General features: G+C 58.5%; 1 protein-coding gene across 1 annotated transcript in view; it reads right to left on the bottom strand.

Annotated features, from left to right (window-relative positions):
• Nucleotides 1–855: 855 nt before the first annotated feature.
• The window catches only part of RTN4RL1 (reticulon 4 receptor like 1), a 70,680-nt gene continuing 52,952 nt past the window's right edge, over nucleotides 856–18,583 (bottom strand). Inside the window, exon 2 of the mRNA XM_036408569.2 lies at nucleotides 856–3,001. Coding sequence (XP_036264462.1) covers nucleotides 1,695–3,001 — 1,307 coding nt within the window. The 3' untranslated portion in view covers nucleotides 856–1,694. The remainder of the gene's footprint in view (nucleotides 3,002–18,583) is intronic.

Below are 18,583 nucleotides of genomic sequence, written 5' to 3'. Positions count from 1 at the left end.
GCAGGTCTGTGCAGAGCGCAAAGGAGGCCGTGCCCGCCCAGGCCCCGGCCAGCAAGCAGCACGGCCGACCTTGGCCGGAGCCCCCGTCCCCTGCCTGGGCTGCCCGCTGTGTTCACTGCCAGTCCCCGCCCCTGACTCCCGAGTCCGGCTCCCTGGCCTCAGCCCGTCCCCCGGCACCTTCGGAAGGACCAGCAGGGACAGGGCCCCCTCAGCGCAGCAGTGCCTGAGATGGTTCTCGAAATGCCCTCGCTGTTCCCCTCCTGCTAAGGCCACCGGGTCCTTTCCGTCCTGCCATCCTACACAGGGTCCTTGCGGGGACCCCATCAGAGAGCCCCAACCCAGCAGCTCAGCTGGAGGCCTGGGCTCATGCTCACAGTCTCCCTGGCCACACGCTGGGCTAAGCTGCGGACACTGCTCTGCCGACTGAACGAACACTGAGGAGGCTGCTTCACCCGGTGGCCTGAGGAGCCCGGAGCCCCTGCTGCCCTTCTCCATGCAGCCTGTCCCCCGGACCCGGCTCCCTGATGTCCCACAAGCTGCTTCTCACGTCTCACCCTGACACCAGCAGTTACTGTGGGGGGGGGGGGGGCGCGCGATGGCGCTCTGGGCGGCAGATGGCCTGTGTTGCGTATAAAAAAACAAGGTGATGCTCTAAACACCTAAGAATATTGGTCCCCTGAAGTGATGCTTGCTGCCTCCTCTTCTTTCCGACCCTCCCCACTGACCGTTTGCCCGTGCCCCTGGCAAGCCCAGGTTACACGAGGGCTGCTGTTGGAGATTGGGATTCTAGACAAAAACCCTATAAACTCTTTTCCTTGCTAGAAATCACCAATACAATTCTCAGTTCAGCAGATATAGTTTTCCATATAGTTTATAAACATGGTAAGACATACATACAGTTTGGTAAGGGTGTGGGGCAGGGACCTGTGTCTTTGTGTGTGTGTGTATATATATATATAGATGTAGAGAGTGTGCGTGTGTATATATGTATATAAGTGGACGTAGTTATAAAACGGCACCTCCTGTGGGAACCTCATTGCACGTGATGAAGTCCTGAATTTCAGCCTCTGACGATCTTGCCTTTGGTAACTGGTTCGTGGAGCCCGGGGTCTGGGCCAGGGGGACCAGGGTTGCCTGAGACATCGGGAATGAGAGGAGTCACTCCGGGGAAGGGCCTGAGGGTGGTGCACCATGGGATCCAGGGCAGGGTGACTAAGTGGCCTCAGGCAAAAGCCAAAATGACACCTGATCATACGCTCCCAGTCGGGCCAGCTGGTCAACTGGGTGACCATCTTCTGTTCCTCTGAGTCCCGCTTCCTCCGAGGAGGGAAGGGGCCCCTCAGACATCTCCAAATCACCGGGATTCCTCAGCTCCCGTGGGGCGCGGTCCCGGGCTGCTCAGGAAGGAGGATGCTCTCTGTGCTCCCCGCCTCGCTGGATGGGTGCTGTCCTGGCTGCTCAGAGGGGGCTGGCTGGGGCAGCCGGCGAGGGGTGCTCGTCCCCTCCTGCTGGGGGCTGTACACTTTGGGTTTCTAATCCACCAGGCAGGACCCAGGCAGCATCCAAAGCCTTTCTCAGCCTCTGCCTAAAAACCCAGCAGATCCTCCACTGGTATAAAAAAAAAAAAAGAAAAGAAAAGACACGCTGTTTCTTGGTGGACACGTGGCAGTGCTGGGAGCTGGTGGCCGGGGTCCTCAGCGCAGCGTGGCCGCCAGCCCCAGGATCCAGGCCAGCACGGAGGCCCCCAGGGAGCTGCCGGAGGAGGCCTGCTGCACCCCGCTGGGGGCGCGCATGGGGGTCCTGCGGGCGCATTTGCCCTTCCTCTTGGGCCGCGCGGTGGGCATGCTGTCGAAGCTGAACTGGTGCGGGTAGTCGGGGGCGTAGTCCTGCAGCTCCAGCGTCCCCTTGGAGACCTGGTTGCGGTTCCTGTGGCTGGTGCAGTTCTTGCCTGGCTTCCGGGAGCCGGTCCGGGAGCCGGAGCCGCCGTGCGGGTGGCTCTTGTCCCTGGCGCCGCCGCGGGCCGGGTGGTGCTCCTTGCGCGCCGCCCTGTCGGTGGTGGGGAGCGTGTGGGACTTGATCTGGTGCGGGGACGCGGGCCCGGAGCAGTTCCGGAAGTCCTGGGCGCTCAGCAGCTTCAGATCGCGGCCCCGCAGCGGCTCCGGGGCGGCGCAGGGCACCGCGGAGCTGGAGCCGCGGAAGCGCCGCAGCCAGGCCCACAGCGAGCGCGCGCCGCAGCCGCAGTGCCAGGCGTTGTCGTTGAGGCGCAGGAACTCCAGCGCGGCCAGCGGGGCCAGGCAGTCGCCCTGCAGCTCGGAGAGGCTGTTGTTGAAGAGGAAGAGCGTGGTGAGCCGGCCGAGGTCGTGGAAGGCCCGGGGGTGCACCCACTGCAGCCGGTTCTCGTGCAGCAGCAGCCGGTCCAGGTTCACCAGCCCGCGGAAGGGGTCGCGGCCCAGGCTCCGCAGCCGGTTGCCGTGCAGGAACAGGTGGCTCAGGTTGACCAGGTCGGCGAAGACGTCGTCCTGCAGGTGCTCGAGCTGGTTGTCCTGCAGGTAGAGGTACTGCAGGCTGTGCAGGCCGCCGAAGAGGCGCGCGGGCAGGGCGCCGAGCCCGCACCGGTAGAGGTAGAGCGCGTGCAGCCTGGCCAGGCCCTGGAACGTCTCGGGCGCCAGCGTCCGCAGCTGCCGGTTGTCGCCCAGGTCCAGCTCCTCCAGGTGCGCGAAGCCCTCGAAGGTGCGCGGGTCGATGGCGGTGATGTTGTTGGAGTAGATCCACAGGGTGACGGTGGCCGGGCTGAAGTGGCCCGGCCGCAGCTCGGCGATGCGGTTGTTCTGCAGGAAGACGCGCTCGCTGTCCTCGGGGATGCCCGCGGGGACGGCGGCGAAGTTGTGTGCCTGGCAGCTGACCGTCATGGGCGCCGGGTAGCACACGCAGTCCCGCGGGCAGCCGCCGCCCAGGGGCAGCTCGCCGGCCAGCAGCAGCAGCAGCAGCTCCACGCAGCACCCTGGGGGGGGGGGGGGGAGAGCACAGCAGGTCAGGGGCGGCGGTCTCGTGGTTGGGGAGGGGAGGACTGGATGGCACGTGACGCCCCTTGGAGGCTGGGACTCCGTCTAATCTGCCTCTCTCTCACTTGTCTGGGATGGTGGCCCCCTGAGGGCCTGGCTCCTGCCGGCAGGAAGGCAGGGGTCAGGCCCAAGCCAGCCCCCCATCTGCAGCTAGATACTGCTCCCCACATCCTGGCACCCCATCTCTCCTGGGGTTCTCTCCCCAGCCTGGGCTGTGAGATCAGTAAGCTTGGGATGTGAAGGAAGGCTCTCTGATTCCCACATCTCCTCCCGAGCCCCGCCCCCAAGCCCTAACGCGGCCCCAGCCTCCTAGCCCCACCTCCCCAGGCTGTCTGTCAGCCCTCGGGGTGGGGTAGGGTGGGTCACACAGCAGTCAACCTCCCATTACCTGTGTGAACACAGAGTGGGGCAGCCTCCTGTCCTCCCGAGCAAATGTATGGCATGGAGTTCTGAGGAGTCTCTTTATTTAAATTGTTTCCCCAAACAAGCGAAGCGTGCATGCAGGACACCCGAGTTGATTTCAGAAAACGTCTCGCTTACAGAGCCTCCCTCATCCTCTAATAGTGACACCCCTCACTTCTCAACAGGAACAGCTGTGAAGAGGTACGGAGAGGGCACAGGTGTGCAGAGGCCTGGGGGAGGGACCAGGGCCGGCTGGGCCGGGGGCCCAGGAAGCTGCCAGACCAGACAGAGGCTGCGGCCATTCAGGTCCCCGCCTGGCTCCGCCTCTCTCCCCACCTCACTCTCACTCCCAGCCTGTGCTTGTAGGCCAAACCATGCCGCCAGACTGTCCGGAGTGTTTTCTCTGTAGCTTCCCTCTAATTGGGCATTAATTAGGCATGCATTAATGGATCCTTAAAATAATTTATTTTTGGATGCGTCCAGCCTGCGGTCGGATAATAGCTCCGGGCTCATTACGGGAGCTGCCTCATTATGGCCCATGGTCATTAGTTGCCTTTTTCCAGGGTGGCAGCTGCCCCTGGCAGCCCGGCAGGCGCGCCGGTGTTGGGGGGACAGGCACCAGGCTCCTGGCTGCCCGGGTTGGCCTCCTGCCCTCCTCTTCCAGCCTGGCCTCTCGGAAGAGCTGGGGGCCTGGGGCAGCTCTGCCGCTGCCCCCTGCTGCCAGCTATGCCCAGAGTGTGCAGAACGAGAGAACCAGCCCTTCCAGCCTCGCTCCAGCCTGTCCTGCACCCATCCTCCTGCTGGCCACCCTGCCGGTGCCCAGGCCTGCCTCTGCCCAACGGCCTGCCCAGGCCCAGGCACGCCTCTCCGCCACCGCCAACCCCCCCCCCCCTCGTTTCCAGCAGAAATGGCGTCGTAAATACGTGACAGCTCCCAGCTGTTGGGAGTTACGGTCTCCCAGAGGGTGGCAGCTGCTTCCCAGCCCCCTGTAATCACCCGGCTTCCACTGTAAGTTCCCAACACATAAAAATCATGGCACACAATTTGGTTTTTGCATAATTGGGTTCAGTTACGACTTCAGAGCAATTACGACCTAGGTGGTGGTGGTGGTAGTGGTGGTGGTGGCAATGCAGCTGTGGGTCAGGCCATGCTCTCTGCAGCCCGGCAGTGCCTTCAGTCACCAGGACGCCTGGGCAGCCTGCAACCTGTAGGCCAGGCCCGAGACTGGCACATCTCCTCTGCCCATTTCCCTTCTGTACCATGAGTCAATGATCCCCATGCCAACCATGTGGAGGCTTGGGTCTGGCTTCCAGCCCCCCACTTCACACCTCGTTCTGGCCCGGGGATCCCAGCCCCACAGGAGAGATGGGAGTGTGAGGGCACTGGAGCTGGACCCCAGATGCCAGCTGACTCCTGCAGAACCTGCCTGCTGCCTTGAACCTCCAACACCCAGGGCGGGGAGGAGGGCCCAACCCACATTGGCTGCACTTTCCAGAGCCCGACACTCCCCTTCCCTTCGCTCAACTCCATGACCACCCCCGCCCAGGCTGCCGTCTTCCAGGGACCTTGCCCCGGGGGGCAGCCCCCACCCGGCCACATGGAGGAGCCCCGTGCCCCTCCTCGCTCAGGGGAGGTCACGGTGCTCACTGTGCTGAGGGGGCAGGGCCGTGGCCATGAGCCTGTGCTTGGGAGACACACGGGGCCGTACCAGCCACCCCATCTGGAGGGTTCTGCAAAGACAAAGGCAGCTCCTTCCCTTAAGCTGCTCACCATGGGGACGGGGAGAGCTTGGGCAGGCTAATGCCACCTGACATTTGTGCAGCTTATGGAGTTGACAAAGTACTTCTGCTCAAGCCTCTCTGGGCCTCAGGATTACCCTGAGGGGTTTCCTGCCCCAAGAAGGGGGGGAGGGGTGTTCCGAAAGCCCTTCTGCCTGCTTTTATGGCCCTGTCTTTCTAAGGTTCTGAGATGGGTTTATCTGAAATGTTCCCCAGAGAAGCAACACCCCTTCCTCAAACAGGTGTCTCCAGGGAATGTTGGGGAGCCAGGGGAATGCCAGGTGAAGGCCCCCGGGTTGGGTGTAAAAGCCAACTGCCCCCAAGTCTGGGTGTAGCTTAGCAGCGGGCACATGAACACACTTTGGCAAGTAGGAGGGGGTCAGATAACAAGGGGAGGGGGAAGGCAGGACCAGGGCAGGGAGCCGCCTTGCCTGTCCTCCTGAGAGGGGCCCAGGAGGAGGGAGGAGCCCAGCCAATGCTTGGAGCTGCTCTCTGTCCTTCATTACTGCTCAGATGCCAGGGAGCCCGTTCCCCGGAAGCTTCCCCTCCCCCTGGGCACTGAGTGGGTCTCAGCTGAGTCTGCTTCTCCACTCCGGAAGCTGGTCCCGACGCCAAGGCCCTGGACCAGCCCTCCCAGCCAGCCCTGGCACCTGCCTCCAGCACCCCTGCCCAAGCCGGCGTGCTCCGGCCCCGGTCCTCATCCTGCCAGGCTCCTCCAGGAAGGCTGGCACTACATGGCTGAGCCTCTTGTGCCCCCTCCACGAGGCCCATGGGAGCCCGGCCCACTGATTGCTGATTACTGCTCTAACAAGGAGGCCGGTGCCTCTGCTGAGCGTTTTAAGATTGCAAATTATGCCGGGACCGGTTTAGCTCAATGGATAGAGCGTCGGCTTGGGGACTGAAGGGACCCGGGTTCGATTCCGGTCAAGGGCATGTACCTTGGTTGCGGGCATATCCCCAGTAGGGGGTGTGCAAGAGGCAACTGATCGATGACTCTCTCTCATCGAGTTTCTAACTCTCTATCTCTCTCCCTTCCTCTCTGTACAAAATCAATAAAATATATTTAAAAAAAAAAAAAAAAAAAAAAAAAAAAGATTGCAAATTAGCAGGGATCCAAGTCTCCAGGGAGGAGCCTGCACCCCCTCCCATCAGCCTCCTCTGGCCCCTCCGGATAAGGCAGGGGTTGCTTTGCTTGAGGGAGCTGAAAAAACCAAGGCTGTGTCTCCCCCACTCTCTGGCCTTCCTCGTGCTCTCCCCCTCCTCCTCCTCCTCCTCCTCTTCCTCCTCCTTCTCTTCCTTCTCCTCCTCCTCCCTCTCCTCCTCCTTCTCCTCTTCCTCCTTCTCCTCCTTCTCCTCCTCCTCCTTCTCCTCCTCCTCCTCTTCCTCCTTTTCTTCCTCTTCCTCCTCCTTCTCCACTTCTAGGGGTATGCACCTGACTAACTGCTTTGCCAGCTACTCCCTAACCTCCTGGTCTCCCACATATCTGAGCTTCCCTGGATCTCTGCTACCTCATTCATTCCTTCCTCCATCCAACACTTACTGCCAGGTACATCCAGATACATCCTGAGCACCCAGGATGCCAGGGCAGGGAGGGACCTGGGCCAACCGGGCGAGTCCTCATGGACTGGAGGATAGGGGGTCTCATAACACCAGGCAGTCTGGCCAGGTGCTGGGCCTACAATAGGCACCTCGGGGTGTGTGGGAGGCGTGGGGGGAGATCAGGGAAGGCTCCTGCTGCCCCATGTCACAGAGGCTGTGCAGGAATGGAATGCAGGCATTGCTTTCAGGTTCTCCTGCCAGCAAAGCCCCCAAACCCTTTCCCTGTTGGGCTGGAGGGGCCCTGCCTGGGCATGGACTCACCCAGTCCACTCAGCAGCCCGTCCCGAAGATGGGCTTCTGAACGGTCCCGTGGGGGGTGGATGTGGTGGGATGGGTGGGGAGCAGGCCCCCATCTTACCCTGGCCCTCTCTCAGCCTCTAAGTAGCCAGGTCTCCCACAGAGGCTGTCACACCAGCTCGGCTGGGCTGGGACCAGCTCTGACTCCAGCCCAGGGCTCCTCCTCCAGTCCAGGCTGGATGGCCAGCAGGGCAGGGGCCTGCCCCTCCCCTGCTCCTGGCAGCAGGAAGGGAGCTAAACAGGGAAGACCCAGCCCTCAGCCTGTGCCAGGTTCTCTACAGGGGCTCCTCACAGCACCCGTGGCTGATGCCGTTTCGTGGCGGAGGACACGGAGCCCGGAAGGCCGTGGCTGGCCAAGGCCTCGCAGCTGGTGAGCCAGGCGGTGGAGCCGGTCTCATGCAACAGCCCCCGACTCCAGACGCTCCATGCTGCTAGGAGGGCACGGTGGCCCCATCCGAGGGCTGCAGCCCTTTCTGACCCCAGCACCTCAGGCCTCCCGCTGACCTACGTCTGATTCCACCTGGCCCCACAGGGGCTCCCCCTCTGCACGCCTGCACAGGAGCAGCCCGACGGACTGGCATCCCCATGGATCCCGGCAGGTCCACAGGGCTCCTGGGCCTTGGAGACTGACAGCCATGCGGTCAATTCTGGCTCTGCACCCCCGCCCCAGCCTGGCCAGATGCTCCTCTCCCAGCCAATCGATGCTAACCGAATGGCTCTTGTGGTCAGATAATGGCCTCAGGCTGGGCCCGCTGTGTTCACAGAGCCACTGGCGCTGCAGGTCACTTGGCTCTGTCCCTCTGTGCTGCCCCCAGACGCCGGCCACTTCCTGGTGGGCACCCCCCACCACCTCAGCCTGGCTCAGGCCTGGAGACCAGGAAGCCAGCCAGGGCAGGGCTGGGCTTCCCTCCTCAGCCCCCACAGCCAGGCATGGGGGGCTGGGCAGGGGGGCTGGTGTCTCCCAGCACAGGGCAGTGGGGCGGGCACAGGCTTTGGAGCCAGAGAGACCTGGGTCCCGGCTCCCCAGGCGTGTCCCCTGGCTTGTGTGAGCCTGCCTCGCTCTCCTCGCCTGTAAAAGGGGTATCGTCCTGTAAAGCTGCAGCCTGGCCCTCTCTGTCTGCAGAGACCTGTGTCCACCTGCCTTCCCCGTCTCTCCACGGGCCAAGCGCAATCCGTCCAAAACTAAGCTGCTGCTCTCCTTCCCCCCCACCCCACCTCCCCAACTTTCTCCATCTCAGGAGAAGGCAGCTCCTTCACGCTGGCGGCTCAGGCCAGGAGCTTCAGTCGCCCGGCTGATGTGGCTCAGTGGTTGGGCATCGACCCCGTGAGCCAGGAGTCTGGGTCCCATCCCCAGTCAGGGCACAATGCCGGAGTCGCAGGCTCAATCCCCAGCAGGGGACATGCAGGAGGCACTGGGTCAGTGCTTCTCATCATGGATGTTTCTCTTCCTCTCCCTTCCTCTCTCTGAAATCTATAAAAATACATTAAAAAAAAAAGAAAAAAAGAACTTCAGAGTCATCTGGACTCTTCTTTCTCTCTCACCTCTCACCCATTCGTCAGAAACCCTGTCAGCTCAACTTCAGAACTAGAACCCACCCATTCCTCCCAGCCCCCGCCTGGGTCCGGGCCACCATCACATCTCCCTGAACGATCACAGTAGCCTCCTGGGTGCCCCCTCCACCCCCCCACCCCCCCCCCCCCCGCTGCCCCTGCATCTCTGTTAAAAAAGTGTGCGTCAGAGCCTGAGGCTCCTCTGCTCCACTCTCCGTGGCTCCATCACACTCACCGAGTCCCTGCCTCACCCCCAAGTTCTGACCGTGGCCCAGAGGCGGCCCCCTGCCTCTCCCCCTTCCCCCTTCCCCCTCACTTCTCTCCCGGCTGCTCTCTCAGGCTGGGCAGGGCTCCAGCCCTGTGCGCATGCTGTTCCCACCGCCTGGAGCGCTTCCCAGGATATCTGCAGGGCTCCTCCCCTCACCCTCCGGTCTCTCCCCTCAGCACCGTCTCCGCGGCCTATTTCATTTTTTAAAAAATATATTGTATGTTATTGATTTCTTACAGAGAGGAAGGTAGAGGGATAGAGAGCTAGAAACATCGATGAGAGAGAGAAACATTGACCAGCTGCCTCCTGCACACCCCCTACTGGGGATGTGCCCACAACCAAGGTACATGCCCTTGACCGGAATCAAACCCTGGACCTTTCAGTCTGCAGGCCGACGCTCTATCCACTGAGCCAAACCAGTTTCGGCCCAGCGGCCTATTTTAAATGGGCCTCTTCTCTGTTACTTTTCCCCATAACATTCGTCCTCTTCTACGAAATGATGTCATGTATGGAACCTGTTTATCTTCTGTCTCCCCCTACCAAGGGTCAACGCCCTGAGGACGGAGATTTTTGTCCGGTGCGTTCCCTGGTACAGGCCCAGGGCCTAGAGCAGTGCTGGCACACAGTAGGCCCTTGTTAGTACTGAGACCTCCAGAGGGAGAGAAGACTCAGCCTTGGCTCTCTCCGGAGGGCTCTTTGACCATCACAGAGGGGACAGGACAGAGAGGCCTGGGAGGGGGCTGCACAGCAGGCCAGCCTGAGGCCAGGGGGCAGGGTGACAGCTCAGGTTTGCCTGGGACTCAGGGGCTTCCCAGGATGTAAAACTGTCAGTGTTGCCTAGCCGGTGTGGCTCAGCAGTTGAGCACCGACCCAGAAACCAAGAGGGCTGCCGGTTTGATTCCCAGTCAGGGCACATGCTGGGCTGTGGGCTCGATCCCCAGGGAGGGTGCATGCAGAAGGCAGCCGATGGATGATGTTCCTTTCTCATCCATGTTTTTAATCTCTCTAGCCCTCTCTCTTCCTCTCTAAACACCAATAAAAACATATTTAAAAAAAAAAAATAGGGGAGGGGAAAACTTGCAGTCTTAAAACTGGGAAGTCCCAAACAAGCCAGGAAAAGATACTCACTTACCTGGGGGCCAAGACTGTGCCCCAGCCCCCAGCTTAGCCAAGAACATCTCTGAGCAGAGGAAGAGGGGACAGAGGCAGGCAGGAAGCAGGAAGCATGAGTTTTCTCCAGACACCTGCACCTCAGGCCCAGTGCCTGCAGCCCAGAGGCAGTCCTGCGCCCAGATGGAGCCTGTGTGTGTGCACGTGCACCTGTGATCGTTTGTGTGGGTTTATCTATGTGTGTACACGTATGTGTAGAAGTGGGCATGTGTATGCATAGGCCTGAGTACACATGTGTGCATATGTAAGCACATGTCTGTCTCTGGAGACCATTAAGAGGGATGTCAGCCGAAACCTTTCATCCCAACGCATCCCTGAGCTCCATCCCCGAGAGGGCAGGCCTCCCGGGGGAAAGGCGCGCCTCCCGGCCCCTGACGTCTCGTCTTATCCCCTCATCTTGGCCTCACTCTGGCTCTGCCTTTAGCTCCCACTCTCCTCCTGACACGCTGAATTATGTACGCACTCCAGGTCCCTCCAGCACACCGGGATCACTCTCAGCTGGCAGGCGGGCGGCCCCTCATTGAAATAACCTTTCAGCTTTCATCTGCTGCGCCAGGGCCCCTGAGTGGGCCTGGCCGGCAACGCCGTGCTAATTGGGCTGCCAAGCTCTCCGAAGGCCTGCCGGAGCGGCCTCCGCTCCCCGCCCTCCGCCCTCCGCCCCCCGCCCCCCGCCCCCCGCCCCCCGCCCTCCGCCCTCCGCCCGTGCGGGTCTACCGCCTCCTCGCTGGGGCCCCCGCTCGGGAAGGGGGCTGGCAGCGAGTGCACACAGCTGTGCGCCCAGCTGTGGCCTGGGTCTGGGACCGGCCCGGAAGGAGCACGTTTCAGCGGGGCCACCTCGGAGGCCTCAGTCTCTCAGTCTGGAAGTGGGGTCAGAGAGCAGGCAGTGAGGCTGTGCCCTTGAACCGCTGGTCCAGGGGGGCTGCAGGAAGGTGCTCCCCCAGGGGAATGATTTGTTTTTCTGCTCCTGTGATCAAAGGGAGCTGCCGCCGCACACTCCCAGAGCCGAGAGGCCCGGCATGGAGTTGGGGCTCAACCCCAAGTTCACGCTGCCTGCCAGGACTTGGCTGCCCCATGGCACAGCAGGTTCCTGACCTCGCTGCGTCGTTCTCCCTCCCTGTCCCTCCATCGCAGCGGGAGCTGTCAGTGCTCTGCAGGGAGCCCAGGGCAGGTGGGCTCTGACCTTCACCTTGTGAAGCCCCCCGTGGGCTCATACAATGTGTCCTGTGTCACTCAAATTTGCTCCTCGGTTTGGGGAACGCAGAACTGGGCTGAGGCAGCCCAGACTCCAAGATGGAGGGTCGAGAGCCTCTGAGAAGCACCTCTTCCTGGGAGGCTTTGAGATGGCTCTGGGCCCCACCTCCTCCCTCTGAATCCGGCGGAGCCAACTGTCCCTCCCCCGAACCACAGCAAGCGGTCACTCGCCTGCCACCAGCCAGGCCCCCTGAAGCAGAGTGGGAGCCGGGGTGTTCAGTGGGGCAGGAAACGTCTGTGGGAGTGGGGCAGTCCTCAGAGGCAAGTGTCCATTGAGATGCCTGCCTGGGGCTCCTGGGGGGGTGCGAGGGGCAGGGATTGGGTGGGGCTCTGCCATGTCCTGAAGGCCCTGGCAGTGGGCAACTCAAAAAAAGGAACTGAAACCAGCCGTGGAGGTGCAGGTGCAGAGCTCTCTGCCGGAAGCTCCTGCTTCTAGTCCCCAGAAGCCACCCCTTGACTGCCGTCCGTGAAGGACACTCGGAACTCACATCAGGGTGTCGACCCCACCACTGTGACTGTCTGTCCCTCCGCTCCTGCATGCATTCGAGAAGCAGCTCTGTGCTTGGTGCTGCACCTGTCAGAGACAGTGCTGCTTGCTTCACGGAGCCCACCCTCCAGGCCCAGGGGAAAGGCCAGAGGAACGGCCCTGCCCACGCTGGCCCTGGGTGGGAGGCATTGGGTGGGAGGCCCTGGGTGGGAGGCCCTGGATGGGAGGCCCTGGGTGGGAGGCCCTGGGTGAAGACTGAGACGAGCCAAGGAACTGACATTAGCCTGTGTGTCCCTGGAGGCAAGTGACTCCTGAGTGGAAACCTAACGGTTGAGAAGAAGCCAAGGAACAGCCTTCCGGGAAGAGGGAGCAGCAGGTGCAAAGGCCCCGGGATGGGACAGAACTTGGTGCCGGGCGAGGAAAGAGGGGTGAGAGACGCAGTCAGACGTGCAGGCAGCAGGCCTCCTGGGGCCTTCACAGCCTCGCCCAAGAGTTTGGGTCTGATTCTGGGTGTGGCAGGAAGCGGCGAAGAGCCTGAGGCAGGAGGGATTGGATTGGGGGTTGCTAGTGGAGTATGGGTTGCGGTGGAGCAGGCAGTCGGGCAGGGGGGCCTGGGGCTGTTGTCTATGAGAGACGTGGGCAGCCTGGAGGGTGGAGGGGCCATGGAGACAGCGTGGAGCTGTGTCTGGGATATGGAGTTGATGGGACGTACACGTAAGCTGTACACATGAGCAGGGAAATCAAGCTCCCCTCATCACAGGAGGAGGTCTGTGGGGACAAGAAAGTGAGAGAAAGGGGTGGGAGGCCCATGCGTGGCTCCGAGAGGATGCGGGTGCAGTGAGACTGGAGGAGCGAGTCTGGGAAGCCTGTAGAGATGTTTACCTGGCGGCAGCGGGGAGAGAAAGCCAGAGGCGAGCTGCCCCTGGGGAGCCATCGGCATAGAGATGGCATTTCAACCTGTGGGAACGGATGAGGTCACCCAGGAAAGAAGATGCAAGGCTGAGGTTTCCGGCAACACAACAGTTCTGAGGCCCAGGCCCCTGAGGTCAGAGGAAAGCCAGGAAGTGCAATGTGACTGAGGCCAAGAGTGTTTCCAGAAGGCAGGAGGACTTGGCCGGGACGAGGGCTGCTGAGGGTGTACGTGAGGACAGAGAGGGGTCCGGTCGATGCGCCTTCATGGAGGCAATGGGCGATGCCGGCGAGTTTGTTTCTGGTAGGAAGGGGGGGCAGAAGGCACACTGAGTGGGATAAAGTGCCTGGGAGAGGGTGCCAATGCCAAGTGCAATAAGTCCGAGAAAGACAAACACCATCTGATTTCACTTATATGTAGAATCTAAAAGCAAAACAAACAAACAAAACAGAAACACACTCATAGCTACAGAGAACAAAGTGACGACAGCCAGGTGGGAGAGGGCTTGGGGGGACAGGTGGAAAAGGTGAAAGGATGAAGAAGTAAATTGCCGGTTAGAAGAACAGTCATGGAGATGTGAAGCACGGCATGGGGAATACAGTCAATGATGTTGTAATAACTACGAATGGTGCCAGGTGGGTATTAGACTTATCAGACGGATCACTTTGGAAGTTATATAAATGGCTAATCGCTCTGCGGTACACCTGAAACTAATATAATAGTGTGTGCCAAGTATCATTGAAATTTTTTTTTTTTAAATTCAAAATAAAAGGAATGACCGAAACCGGTTTGGCTCAGTGGATGGAACGTCGGTCTGCGGACTGAAAGGTCCCAGGTTCGATTCCAGTCAAGGGCATGTACATTGGTTGCGGGCACATCCCCAGCTGGTCGATGTTTCTCTCTCATTGATGTTTCTAGCTCTCTATCCTTCTCCCTTCCTCTCTGTGAAAAATCAATAAAATATATTTTTAAAAATAAATAAATAAATAAAAGGAATGGGTTGTGAGGAAGGACAGACAGCACTGCTATCTATCAGTCAGGACAGGCTAGGATATGCTGACGTAACAAGTGATCACAGCATCTCAATGGCGTAGGCAGGACAGTTGAGGCTCTGCTCCGTCTCCTGGGAGAGAAAACCAAGGACATGGCCACCTACTGACTGGCTTTTAAAGCTTTTGTTTCAAGTGACAAGCGGCATTCCTCATCCTGTTTCATTGGTCAAAACCAGTCACCTGGCCAGGCCTGTCTGGGATAGGGAAGCATACTCCCAAGGGAGTCAGGAGCAGCGTTTGTGATCACAAGTTTTGCTGAGAAACAGGGCAGGACGTGGAGGGGCACAGATAGGGTCCAGGGAGTTGTGTGTGTTTTTTAAGATGAAAGAGAGAGAGAGAAAGAGAGAGAGAGAGAGAGAGAGAGAGAGAGAGAGAGAGAGAGAGAGAGAATATGCCAGAGTCCGTTTGCATGCTCATGAGCATGATTCAGGAGGAGAGAGAGGGGAAAACAGATGCAATAGGAGTGAGAGGGCCACGGCACTGAGACCCAGGGCTCAGCTGGAGCACTTCCTGCCTGTTTGTGGAGGGAATCGGCACACACAGATGGAGTTAGCCCCCCAGAGCTGTTTCCTCCATGGAGGAAGAGGGGGGTCATCGGCCGAGAGTCCAGGGAGGGAAGAGAGTGGGAGTTTTGGGAAAAAGAACAGAATGAACTGGGCATTCCGTGTGCTGGGAAATCAGGCTCTCCTCGTCACAGGAGGAGGTCTGAGGGGACAGGAAGTCAAGGGGTTTGCAAACATGGGCTCCTAATGCCCACCCACTGCCCTGGCCTCTGCCCAAGCTCCCTGCCCCCTCTTGCTGGGCTATCAGGCCCGGCCAATTAAGTCTGCTCAGGTCCCTCCTCTGCTGACAGGGCATTAGCTCAGAAAATATTTACTCCGCCCCGTCCTCCGGGCCCAGCTCTGTGCGGAGAGGGCTCTGGGGACAAAAGACCCAGTTTCTGGCTCTCCCAAGCTGACAGTCTTCCCCAAATACCTTCCGGAGAGCGCGCTGTTGACATTTGTCACTTTTTTTTTGCCACCCAGTCACAAAGCCTCTTCCTGTATTTTGGGAGATCTCCCAGTTTGTTATGTAACTTCCCTCCCCGTGGGACCTGAAAAGGTCAAGCCCTCACTTTCGAAGCCTCCCTGGTAGCTTGGACAGACCTCCCCCACCCCCACCCCACCCCCGGCCTGGACTCAGCCCTTCCACACACTCCCCCTGACTCAGCCAGGCGTCAGTGATGCCGATGAGCACCGAGCGGGATCCATGCGGGCATGGACGCAGGGACAGCGGCGGCGGTGACAGAGCCAGCAGGGGGAGTGGCTGTGGCAGAAACGCTGGGGGGGAGGGAGGGCGGTTAGAGGTGTTTTTGCCTTCATTTGGGACATTGCTGCTGCCTGCGGTGCCCCCACCCCTCCAGAGAGCCGGTGAATTACCTAGTACCCTTTATTTTTTAAAATATATTATTGATTTTTTACAGAGAGGAAGGGAGAGGGATAGAAAGTTAGAAACATCATGAGAGAGAAACATCGATCAGCCACCTCCTGCACAACCCCCACTGGGGATGTGTCTGCAACCAAGGTACATGCCCTCGACCGGAACTGAACCCAGGACCCTTTAGTCCCCAGGCCAACGCTCTATCCACTGAGCCAAACTGGTTAGGGCCTTAGTACCCTTTAAATAAATCTTTTTTTAAAAAAATATATTTTATTGATATTTTTACAGAGAGGGAGAGAGATACAGAGTAGAGAGTTAGAAACATCGATGAGAGAGTTATTGATCAGCTGCCTCTTGCACACCCCCTACTGGGGATGTGCCTGCAACCAAGGTACATGCCCTTGACCGGAATTGAACCTAGGACCATTCAGTCCGCAGGCCGACGCTCTATGCACTGAGCCAAACCGGTTTCGGCTTAAATAAATCTTACTTTTATTTAAATTAGTCAAGGCTGGTGTCTGCTGCTTGCAAATAAAAGTCCTTACTGATATAAGGTCCCTCCAGCTGAGCATGGCCCACAAGCCCATCCATGGTCTGGCCCTGCTTCCCCGTTTCTGCTCTCCCTCTCTCCTCTCAGGGGTTCTCACTCCCCTCTCCTTTCCTTCTTGAAGGTGCAGCTCCCCCAAATCCACTCGCATCCTCCCCCTCCCCCCACACACACATACACAAAGCAGGCGATTCAGGAAGCAAGATTATCCATCAGTGGCCAGACCCAGCCAAGGAGACTCTCCCCCAGAAATGTGAACCTGAACTTGAAGCAGAGTGACTCAGCAGGAGCCGATTCACCTCCTGGGCTGTTCTGAGGACATTGCCCTAGTAGTTGTTTCCACCAAGACCCCCACCCCCCCACCCTTCACCCTGCCACCCCAGTATCTGCCCTCCCCAGAGTGAAGCTGTTCAGCTTCTCCTTTGGGTCCGACTTCCCTTCTGCAGAGGTCCACTCCACACCCCTCTTCTTGGCTATTGGATCCAAATGTCCTTCATCAGGCAGCCATATGCTCTAAGGAGCTAGGCTCCACCCCAGCCTAGGGAGCAGGTCAGCGATTCGTTCGACAGGAGCATGTGACCCCACGCTGACCAATGAGCCACACAGACAGTCAGCTGAGGCAGCAGGGGATCAACCTAAAGGCTCACACCCAGCTTGGCAAGGACTGCAGAGCAAAGAGGTGGGGAGAGCCTGGCTTCCTAACGACATGGTTATTGTGAAGCCAACAGATCCTGGGATCTGTGAATGACATATGACATAGTAAATCTGGCATGTGACATCATAAACCCTCTTCTTGGGTCAGCTGTTTTGAGTTGGGTTTTCAATTACTTGCAGCCCAACACGTCCTAACCAATATACCTCCAAGGACTTCCCCTGTTGCTCAGTCAGCCAGACCAGATCTCTGTTGCGTATAACCAAAGTCCAGCTTAGGTTAGAGGATCACTGCTCATGAATTCTCTCCAGACCCTTCCTTTGTGTAGACCCTCCACCCTCCTCAGTGCTCCTCCTCTCAAAGTCCCCATCACACTTTTTTTTTTTAATGTTTTCATTGATTTTTGTTTTTAAGAGAGAGAGGGATAGAGACAGAGAGGAACATCGTCGATAAGCTGCCTCCTGCACACCCCTATTGTGGTGAAACCCAGGCATGTGCCCTGACCAGGAATTGAACCCGTGACCTCTTGGTTTCTGGGTCAATGCTCAACCATTGAGCCACACTGGCCAGGCACTACTCACCACTCTTAAAGTCACCTGCCTCCACCAGAGGTGTGGTACATGGATGCATGTCTGGGGAGTGAGCGAAGGAATGACTTTGCTGATGGAATTCTAGTAAAAGCAAACAAGTGCTCTGGCTAGCCGAGGTGGCCGCACTGTGGGCACAGGTAGATGTACAGTACGTGTTAGCCACCAGAGGTCCCCAGGGCAGATACCTCATGCCCAAGCAGATAAAAGAATTTACCGGGCATTTCAGGCCTTACTTTCCCAGACCGCCCTGCAGGATCTCATGTCTGTCCCCTTAGACACACTTCAGGGGATGCGTGTCTGGTGTTCTGAGTCTTAAACTGAGCAGGGGACTCGGGGAGGCTAATTTTCTTATCCTCTATTCTTTTTTCTTTTTAAAAATATATATTTTATTGATTTTTTAACAGAGAGGAAGAGAGAGGGACAGAGAACTAGAAACATCGATGAGAGAGAAACATCGACCAGCTGCCTCCTACACACCTCCTACTGGGGATGTGCCTGCAACCAAGGTACATGCCCTTGGCGGGAATTGAACCTGAGACCTTTCAGTCCGCAGGCGGACGCTCTATCCACTGAGCCAAACCGGTTTTGGCTTTATCCCCTTTCTTTATACATACATGTTGAAGTATGCATTTACTATTTCATATAAGAAATAGATCATGCGAAAGAGAAAAAGATCCTGCAGAGTCCAGTTGAGCATCTCGGGGCCCCAGGCCTTGACTTGCTCCCCCTTCCCGACCGGCCTGGGCCCTGCACTTCCTCCGGGGGCCCCTCTGGCAGCCACCAGCACCAGCCAGCCACTCCGCACGGGCTTGCCCATGTGGTCCCCGAACCCTCTTTTCCCCCATACGTTTTTCTTTAAAGTCCGTCTTCTTCATTTAATTTAACTTTAAGTAATGCCTGCTGATGGTGGAAAAAGTAACGCGTATAGAAGTAAAAAGGAAGACAAATCACCAAAATCCCATTATCCTTGACAACCATCTACAGTGCCTTGCTGTACCTTCTCTTGGTACTCCTTTCACTTACGGAGGGATACATGAAATTTAAATAAAAATTTTATTGGAAGCAATAAAATTGGGATCGTGCTATCAATGCAGTTCTGTAGCTCGTGTTTCCTGCTGAACTGAAGCCATTCATCCATTGGGCAGCGCTCCAGCTGCCTGCTGGGAAAGCGGCGAGAAGGCAGCCGTGGGGGCCCACAGGCAGCGGCCCCACCCTCCGGGCGAGGACAGTCGGCGGGGAAACAGATCTCACCGAACACCCACATCCTAATCGCCCCCCAGAAGGAAGAGGAAAGGAGAGGGACCCAGGGACCTGCTGAGGACTGTCCACTGGGGGGGGAGGTGGGCGTTTGGAAACGGAGGGCTCCCGGGGGCGGGTTTTGGGATTCCACACACAGAGAACAGCATGTGCTGAAGGCGTCAGGCCAGAGGCAACACAGCATTAAACAGCAGCGGAGCAGAGTGGTAACAGGCATGGTTTTTTTGTTTTTTGTTTTTTAAAAAAAATATATTTTATTGATTTTTTACAGAGAGGAAGGGAGAGGGATAA

This window comes from Pipistrellus kuhlii, unplaced genomic scaffold, assembly GCF_014108245.1.
Source record: "Pipistrellus kuhlii isolate mPipKuh1 unplaced genomic scaffold, mPipKuh1.p scaffold_m20_p_39, whole genome shotgun sequence".
Taxonomy (NCBI): Eukaryota; Metazoa; Chordata; class Mammalia; order Chiroptera; family Vespertilionidae; genus Pipistrellus; species Pipistrellus kuhlii.
The sequence above is the reverse complement of the archived record's forward strand: the minus strand, read 5'-3'. Positions and strand labels throughout refer to the sequence as shown.